Source organism: Melospiza melodia, chromosome 2, assembly GCF_035770615.1.
Source record: "Melospiza melodia melodia isolate bMelMel2 chromosome 2, bMelMel2.pri, whole genome shotgun sequence".
NCBI lineage: Eukaryota > Metazoa > Chordata > Aves > Passeriformes > Passerellidae > Melospiza > Melospiza melodia.
In genome coordinates, this window is record NC_086195.1 from 63,411,720 (window position 1) to 63,421,164 (window position 9,445).

The following is a 9,445-nucleotide window of genomic DNA, read 5'->3' on the forward strand; positions in this document are numbered from 1 at the left end:
GGAGGGAGTTTTGGAGCCAGATCTTTGTGAGAAGGCAGCTCTAGGCAGTGCTAGAGCCCAGGACCCAAGTGACTTTGCCTTCTCAGCAGTTCCCCCCTGACCCCATCAGGCAGGTGGGGCTTGCAGACATCCTCCCCAGGAGCTCTCCACATCCTCCCCAGCAGGGATGGACAGCCTGGGGGAGTAGGATCCACTGATGGGACTTTGGCCATTTGTGGGTTCAGCCCCTACAGAAGTGTCTGTATCTCTGGGTGTTATGTGCAATGCAGTGTGTGCAGGAAGATCCAGATATCATACCCAATATGTCCCTGAAATGTGCAGGGCAGGGTTTCAGCCCCTTCCTCAGGATACAGGCAGACATGAGGCAATGCAGCCAGAGGCAGCATGCCTGGCCCAGAACAGACATTACAGCACATGACATCACTGGAGTCAGTGACCAACTCTGTCACTGCTGGAATCTTTCCATTACATACTCTCGTCCCCAGAAGTCATTTTCCTTCCTGCACCAGCCCAAGGGTGCAGCAGTGCAGGGCTGCCTCTCCCAATGTGCTGCTGGAGCCTGCAGGGCAGGAGCTGCCAGCTAGCTGTCTTCTTTGTGCCCTGATAAGTCTTCAACAGTTTGGGGAGAAGGACAGCAATGCAGCACAGAGGAACAGATATCACGACTCCTCTCAACAAGCTTTTAATCTGTGACAGCATTTTTACCCCTCAGATCTGCTTTCAATCTGTGCTCTGCCTCAGTTCTTGCTTTGCTGTGTCTCAGCTCCTGCAAGCCTCGTTATCAGCAGCTTTCAGATATTAAAACACATTAAAGGAAGGTACTGAAAGATGATCCAGCAGTCACATTCTCCAGAAATCTCAGCTTTCAGGTAACAAAAGATTCCCAGAGTAACGAGGTGGCTGCAAGCACAAGCCTAATGTGACCACAGCCTTGTACCAGAATGCAGAGGAAACCACCAAGCTTTGTGCCCAGCTGCTGCATCCCCAGCGCTGCCTCTGAAGCTCAGTGGTGGCATTTCAATGTAGCATTCAACGTTATCTCTCCGAGCAGTGATAACTGCAACAGTTGAAATCAAGAGCAGGAGATCAAACCACCAAAGAGAGATGAAAATTTATCCCATCTCTTCCCAGCTATAACAAAAGGTTTGCAGGCATGCTGAGTGATTGGAACAATGCTCAGCAAGAGGGAAGTTTTCTAGACACACTTAAAGCAGCAGCTATTCCAGCATTTCAGGGCTATAATTCAACCATAATTTGGACATTTGCTGGAAAACAGACAGTTACCTTGAGATTCCGGCCAGGAAAACTCTATCCCTGCTGATGGGGTTATCAGGATGAAGTGGTTCTCAAGCTGAGGCTGCACACTCACATGGTTACCTCAGCAGACAGCAGCAACAACCCGGGACAGATCCACATTGCTCCCAAAAGGACAGGCCCAGGGCTGAAAGAGGCTCTTGCTGCTTTTCTCACCAAAACTTAGGGTACATTTGTCTTCTCTGAGTATTTCCCAGTTTTACAGCCTTTATGCAGATGGGAGGTACTAGAAATGCAGTATTAAAGCAGTAATTCTTTCCCTTGGGTGCTATTGCACCTAGCATTTATTTAATTATTCTGAAAGATGCCGAAAATCTTCCCTCGGCTCCTCTGTATCCAACAATCCAGACCTCAATACACAAACCCAAGTGAGATAGTTGCATTCAGAGGCTCCTCCCTGACCTAATTCACATGGGGAAGCATGGGGAAAAAGTTAGTTTTCAGCTATGAAGATATTTAACGGCTATTCAACGCAAAATGATAAAGTCAGTTCTCCCCTCCACTCCAAACAGGGTTATAGTAAATAAATCACACAGATAGATAAGGCCTAAAAAGCGGAAGATAACCAAGGTCTGTAACAAAGACCAGGGCTCCTGAGACACTGAGAGACTGAACCATTACAGCAATCACTCAAGTGCAACCTTGAAGGGCTTCAGCCAGAAACTTCCCAACTGATAAAAAAGCAGATTTATCATAGGCTTCGTGGGAAAGGGCAGATCTGTGGTGGGATGTTTGAGGTAAACTGCAGGAGCATGTAAAGGTTATTGTGCAATGTTTTAAGGAAGATTATGGGAGAAAAACTTACTATGGGATGTTGATGGGAAGGATAGAAGGGAGACATCAAGCTAAATCAGGGAGAATTGAGCATGGCAAATGCAGAGAGGAATCAATAGGAGCCAGTCACACGGAGAGTGGCTGCTGGTTGGTGTGCCTGTGTGGCTGCGCCCTGCTCCCAATTGCCACCATCTGTCCTGGCCTGGCATTAAGCTAATCCCAGCACGCATGCACGCTGCTGGCCCCTTAGCTAACTGCAAGCTGGGCTAGGCTGAAGCAGGAAAGGAGGCTGAGAACCAGGCAGCAGACAGATCACAAGCCTCAGGACCAGATGCCAGTGACCCAGCAAAGTGTGGGCAGAGAATCCACCAGCACAGTCCAGGTTTGATGGGCCTGGGAGCAAGAACAGGATTAGGCCTTTTTCGCTGTTCATGTCTTTTAAGTGCGGTTTTGTGTTTCCCTGGGCAGCCACCACAGCAGGTTCCTTCAGTTTCTGCTGATCACTCTGTGCCTGCTGGCATCCATAGCGAGAGGAAAGCTGCAGCCTCACACGCAGCAGACCAGGACATTTAAATAGAAACAGCCCAGACCACTGCTCCTGTGTCTCAAGGAGAAGCAGCTGCAACTGGGTGAACAAAAAGACAAAAACAACTTCACTGTACAGCTCCACAAACCAAACGCAATCCCTGCTCAAGTCTGGGGGGCCAAGAACTGAGGGACTGCTGGGGATGAGAAAAATGGTGAAATGGGGACAGTCACACAGTGAACTAAGTGACAACAGGGAACTGGGAAGCACTGGGCTAGAGCCTTGGCCAGACAAAGCACTCAGCTGACAGCTCCACACAATACAGCCTTCATGCAGGCAGCAAGGATTTCAGCTCCCACTGCTGCTTCACAAATATGCCCAGTGTAGGGAATAAGGACAGACACCAGAAATGCCAGAGCATCTGCTGGGAGTAAGAGGGGTTTCTGCTGCAAAGGAATAAAGGGACACAGTAGAATTCTGTATTTCGTGTTCCAATGAAAAAGAACAAGACTTGAGCAAGAGTATAAAACTTTTAATGGGTCAGTGCATCAGTCCTTGATGCAAAGGGAAAGGAGCAAAGGGGGCTGTCATTGTCCCAGGTGCTCAGAGCTGCAAGATGATCTGCACAGAGCAGCAAAGTGGGGGTACACACAGAGCTGCAGCAGCCTTTGCTCTCCAAGGAAGGGACCAACACGTGGAGAAGCAGTTCCTCTCACTGTCCATTCGCTTTCACTCTATGCTTCTTCTTCCTGGTAGGGACTTTAGGCCGCATCATTTTGGGAGAAGGCCGGGCAGCCTTCAAGGGTCTCCTCTGTGCTTGCAATGAATGTTTCTTCTTCAAAGCAGGCTGGGGCAGCTTCTGCTCTTTGTCAGCTTTTGAGCCCTCAAGTTTCTTCTTCAAAGCAGGCTGGGGCAGCTTCTGCTCTTTGTCAGCTTTTGAGCCCTCAAGTTTCTTCTTCAAAGCAGACTGGGGCAGCTTCTGCTCTTTGTCAGCTTTTGAGCCCTCAAGTTTCTTCTTTTTTGGTGGAGGCTCCGTGACGACGGTATCAGGGACAGCGGACAGAGCTGCGGCTTCCACAGCAGGCTCTTCATCTGAAAGGAGAGAAGGGCACTGTGAGAAGAACCAGAGTGGCTTCTGCAGGGGAAGCAGCCTGCGAGGGCAGGCCCAGCCAGCTCAGCTGAGCTCCAGCAGCATGTCACCTTTCTGTGCCTGCGGGATGGCATTGGAGAACTTCTTGAACTTGGCGATGAAGAACCCATCCATGTTGTGCGTGTGCGGGTAGAAACGTCGCGTGCACTTGAGGGACGGGTGGAAGCGGCGGTCCTTGAACCTGGAGGAGGAAGAGGGGTGAGGAATGATTAGAACCCCTCTGCTCAAGCCTGGCCACCAAGGAGCTGTCACACGTGCAGCTTGTGACCTGGCACTCACCTAGTGAAGCCCTCCTTGCCAAAGTCCAGGCCTGTGGGCACCAAACGGACATTGCGTTTCTTCAGAGCATAATCCACAACCCACTCGTTCTCCTCCACCTGCCGGAGGCCAAGCATTAGGATCCAAACCCACCACCTCCTGAGGAGGAGGTGAGCACAGCAGGTGATGGCAGAAGGCACTTACCATGATGGAGCAAGTGCAGTAGACAATGTAGCCCCCTGTCTCTGAGGCAGCATTGACTGAATCTATGGCGCTAAGAATCAGCTCCTTCTGCAGGTGGGCACAACGCAGGATATCCTTCTCATCCTGAGGGAGAAACAAAGGTTAGGATGCCACAGGCACAGGGAAGCATCCCAGGCCTCTGCTGTGGATGAAGGAATGACAGGAGAGCAAAGCACATAAAATGTACAAGAGTCTGGAGTCTTCTGCAGAAGTAATACCAAAATCAGCCCTAGTACAACACACAGCCCTGGTACGTGACACAGAATAAGAAAGAAAAGGAAAAATGTATTGTAGGTATCTCTCAAGAACAAAGCTGCCCCCAAAGGCCTTCCTCTCATGACTCATACTTGAGTCTGCACTTGCCACCCACCTTGTTGGTTTTGACAGCGGGATCCTTGGAAATGACGCCTGTTCCGCTACAAGGAGCATCAAGCAAGACACGGTCAAACCCTCCAAGAACCTACAAGCAGATGTAGATTTGGAATTACACTCATAGGTGGGGACTCAAAACAAGGCCAAGACTAGAAGGGGAACCAGAAGACTGGGAAGGCAGGAAACATTCCTTCTTCCTCTTCCCTGTCCACCTTCCTGCCTCTGTATCAAATAACAACCACACTCCCCAGCAGCTCTGCTACTCCTGCTGTGGCAGGTGACTCTGGAGAGCACAGCTTCACTCAAGGGACAGTACAGCAGCTCTGGGTGAGCACTGCAAACAGGAACATACCTTGGGGAACTGGCGTCCATCGCAGTTACTCACAACAGTGTTGGTGACTCCCAGGCGGTGCAAATTCCCTACCACGCTCCGGAGCCGCTCGGCACTGCTGTCATTAGCCAGGATCATCCCTGTGTTCTTCATAAGCTGAGCTGCCAGAGGGCAAAACACACCAGCAAGGGCTGAAAACTTCTTGTGCCTTTGTCTCCAGTGACAGCCACCCCCTCCTTTCCTTGAGTTCAGTCTACCTCTATTCCCCCTGCCTGTGTGGACCAGTGCAAACTCCCCACTTGCCAGAGCATCCCTCCCAAGGCTCCAGGGTGGTACCTATGTAGCTGGTCTTGCCTCCTGGGGCACAGCACATATCCAGGATGCGCTCGTTCTCCTGTGGAGCCAGCGCCATGACAGGGAGAAGGCTGGAGGCTCCTTGCAGCATGTAGTGTCCGGCCAGATACTCTGGGGTGGCACCTGGGCAGGGAAGGCAGAATGGAAGAAGATGAGATGTGAGAGAAAGGGAAGCAGGAGCGGGTGAGCTCAGCCCTGCAGAGTAAAGGTGATCTCACCGATGGGCACAGTGGAGTCATAAATCACAAGTCCTGTTTTGGACCACTTCCCCAGGGGGTCAAGATTCACACCACGGTTGATGAGAGCCTGCAAGGCAAGGAGAAGGGACTGAGGCGCTGCTCTGGGGGACAGGCAGCTCAGGGCACAGCTACGGGCTCCTGCTCACCTGGGCCAGGTCCCGCCGCCGCGTCTTCAGCGTGTTGGTGCGAATGGTGACAGGGCGCGGAACCTCGTTAGCCTCCAGGAAGTTTACCAGCTGGAAGGGACAGAGAACAGAGACGGAAATGGATTCTCAGGGAGGCACCAAACCCCCACTGGTCAGCTAGGGGCAGGGCAGGATCCCACCTCAGGGAGAGGGAAGATGTCCATGAGCTTGGCGAGCAGGAAGTCGCTGTAGGAGTAGTAGGCGGCCATGTCGCGGCGCAGCAGCGCGAGGTATTCCTGCCGGGAGCGGCCCTCCTCCCGCTTCGCCCCAAAGTCCTGCAGCACCTCCATGTTGCCCTGGATGCGCTGGTGAATGACGTGCAGGTCAGGGGGCTCTGCAGGTGGGAACACCGTCAAGGAATCACCAACAGCCAAGGAACCCACACAGGGGCTCTTTACAAGTACATGTGCCACAACAGAGCCTGCCCAGAAAGGCTCTGCTGGAATACTGCTTCCATCAGAGCTCAGCAGGTGCAGGGTTCAAGGGATTAAACCAGACAAAAAAAAGTTCACAAGGCAGAACTAGAGAGTGTTTAAAAGAATTACTTTAGATAAATAGAGAAAAATAGAAAAAAAAAAAAAAAACAACAACAAAAGAAGTGTTATAATACTGAAAGCATTACCTGCAGCAGAAAAACAGACCAGAAATTCTCCAAGGGCAACCAAGTGGTACAGAGGAGAGTAAGAAGGGAGGCGGGAAAGGAAAATCACCAAAGTCCAGCAGCAAGCACTTTGGATGCTAGAACTGCTGTCATTAGAAACTCTGGGAATGGGATGCACAAACACCCACCAGGAAAATCAGGATAGAGAGGAACAAACCACACAATAAGTCATCCATATGTATTTAGGACTAGGAAGGAAATTAGGGCAGGTTCCAAGCCCCATACAGGGTGTCACAGATTTCCTAACTGTGCTATACAGAAGCACAGCATTATACACTATCTATTAGGACAGCTCAGCTAAAAATACCTTGTCATGCACAGACACTTTTGCTAAGCAATATGCATGATAAAGTCCAAGTGAAGCTCTCTGATTGTATCCAGGCCCCGTGCTGCATCATGCACATGGCTTATGGATGTCACAGATAAAAAGGATATCCTCCTTCTCAATCTCTTCACTAGTTGGCAGTTTAAACTGTTCATCTATATCCAGGTTGAGCTGCAGATCTGGGCCCTCTTCCTCCTTCTGTCCCATTTTCTGCTTGCTTGCCTCCTCTGCTTCATCTTCCTCCTCCTCTTCCTCATCGCTGTCATCTTCACTGAGGCCTTCCCTAAGGACAAAGAACAGGATCACACAGATGCTTCTCAACAACCATTCCTTAGATGGCACAAAAGACAGAAAAATAACAACACAGGCTCCTCATCTACCCAGGAAAGGCTCTCCACACTCACCTCTCAGGCTTCTGCTTCAGGGCAGCTTTTTCAATAGGCAGCAGCTAAATAGAGACAAAACATTAATCAAAAACATCCACAGTCGTCCCCTTGCTTCCCACCATCTGTGAAATTTACTTGCTCTGTTTAAAAGGGACAACAAACACAAGCACTGAATGTTGTGCTGGAATCAGCTGGTAAACTTGAAATCATTCTTGTGAAGGAAAGAAGGGGAAAGTTCCCCACAACCTCTCCACCCCCTGCCACTAAAGCCATCCTTTCCCCCCAGGCCCAAGGGGTCCTTTCAGCCAACACCCAAATATTTCCTGTTTAATTAAAGGCAAGAAGTTCCTACCTCTTCTTCCTCAGATGATGAGGCACCATAATCATCCACCATCTCCTCGCTGCTCCCATCCTCCTCCTCCTCCATCTCCCAGCCCTCTTCCACCTCACCATCACTGGATAACTCCACATGGTTTCCTTTAGGCTGGGTTTTCTTGGCTTTGGCTGGAGCCAGCCACTTGGAGTTGCTATCACTGAAGCCAGAACGGCCACGGGCAGCTTGTCCTGCTGCCTTTACAGCACATTTCTCCTTCTGTGGGGACAGCTGCTCTTCAACTAGAGGCAGAAGAAGCAGTCAAAAGTTAGGCATTGTTTCCAAAATCAGCTGCTCTGCTTTTCCAGTTGTTACACAGAAAGGCCTTAATCCAAATCCTGAGCTGCCTGTCCAGAGGGAGGGACTGCTTGCCCTCTACATCTCAAAGTGCCAGGCATATTCTCACCTCTCCCCAGTGGACCCTGCAGGAGACCTAACTAGAATTACCAAATTAAAACACTGCCACAAAACTCTTATGCTATTTGTTCTGACATATTGCAGTATCCTCTGCCCCGAATCCTTGTCTATCCTTCCTTCTACTTGAAGAGTTTCCTGGGCTACACAAGATGTAACACAAAGACTTAAAAGCCTCAGCCATAAAAGCAGCCTACACAACCTTGCTGTGAATGGAGGTTAAGTAAAAAATGGATTTAACAGGCAGAAGAGAGACCTTTCACAAATTCCTCAGACAACACTGCCTCCTGACATGGCAGCCACCAGAACTGAGATAGAATTCATTGTTATTATCTATGAGAGAGAACCCAAAAGGGCCAAGATGATGAAGGGCCTGGAAAGGAAGCCTTGTGAGGAGCAGCTGAGGTCACTTGGTGTGTTCAGCCTGGAAAGAAGGAGACTGAGGAGAGCTCATTGCAGTCTGCAGCCTTCTCACGAGGGGAAGAGGAGGGGCAGGCACTGATCTCTCCTGCGGTGACCCGGGACAGGACCCGAGGGTACAGCAAAAACTTTTGTGTCGGGGGAGGTTTGGGTTGGATACCAGGAAAAGATTCTCCACCCAGAGGGTGGCTGGGCACTGCAACAAGTTCCTATGGAAGTGATCAGAGCACCAAGTCTGTCTGAGTTCAAGAAGCGTTTGGATAACACTTTCAGGAACACGGTGTGACTCTTGGGGTGGTCCTGTGCAGGGCCAGGAGCTGACTCAACTATCCTTGTGGGTCCCTTCCAATTCAGAAAACTCTAAGATTCTGTGATTTAAGATAATAAAATTCCACGTGTACCCTGCCTTGACAACGACGCCAGAGAAGGACGGCGGCGGCAGCGCCCGGGGGAAGCAGGCTGGGGACTGCGGCCCGTCAGCCCGGTTCGGACCCGCTCCCGCTCACCTGTGGGCTCCCGCTCTCCCTCTCCTCCTCCTCTTCCTCCTCCGAGCGGCCTCCTCCCGGCCGGGCCGCCGCCCGCTCCCAGCCGCCTCTTCGCAGCCCTGCATGGCGAGGGGAAGCGGCGATCAGCCCCGGCCCGGTCCGGCCCGCCCGCCCCGGCCCGCCGCGCCGCCCCCCTCACCTCCTTCTGCCGTGACTGGAGAGCTTCTTCCTGCCGCTCTCGGGCTCTGCGGGAAGACACGCAGCGGTCAGACGGCGGCGGGCGCCGCGGGGCGGCGGCGGGCCGGCGCAGGCCGCACTTACCTGGCGGCAGGAAGCGGGCCAGCTCCACCTCGGCCCCGCGCTGCTTGCGGGCCTTGCGCCCGGGGCCGCGCTTCTCCTTCCTGCTCGGGTCCAGCTTCCGCCCCATGGCCGCGCTGCGGACCCCGCGCGCCTCCGCCGCCGCCGCACGTGCCGCGCTCCCCGCCGCACCGGCGCACGCGCCCGCCGCGGGCCCGCCCACCGCGATCGCTGATTGGCCCCTGCCGGCAACGTCAGCGGCGCGGGCCGCCCGCCCCCGGACGCGTGGGGCCGCGGGCCCGCCCCGCCGAGAGAACGGCCGTACCGGGAAGGGAAGG

At 52.4% G+C, this 9,445-nt stretch overlaps 1 protein-coding gene across 1 annotated transcript; it reads right to left on the bottom strand.

Annotated features, from left to right (window-relative positions):
• Positions 1–3,125: 3,125 nt before the first annotated feature.
• On the bottom strand, positions 3,126–9,271 carry NOP2 (NOP2 nucleolar protein). The gene is made up of 16 exons (XM_063148487.1): positions 9,132–9,271; positions 9,010–9,055; positions 8,832–8,929; positions 7,471–7,733; positions 7,137–7,180; positions 6,843–7,015; positions 5,887–6,086; positions 5,708–5,797; positions 5,541–5,628; positions 5,305–5,445; positions 4,990–5,129; positions 4,636–4,725; positions 4,227–4,349; positions 4,044–4,141; positions 3,815–3,945; positions 3,126–3,706 (listed from the first exon to the last, which is right to left on the bottom strand). Exons 1-16 carry the CDS (start codon positions 9,235–9,237, stop codon positions 3,327–3,329), a joined length of 2,211 nt encoding a protein of 736 aa, XP_063004557.1. The 5' UTR covers positions 9,238–9,271; the 3' UTR covers positions 3,126–3,326.
• Between the last annotated feature and the right edge of the window lie 174 nt (positions 9,272–9,445).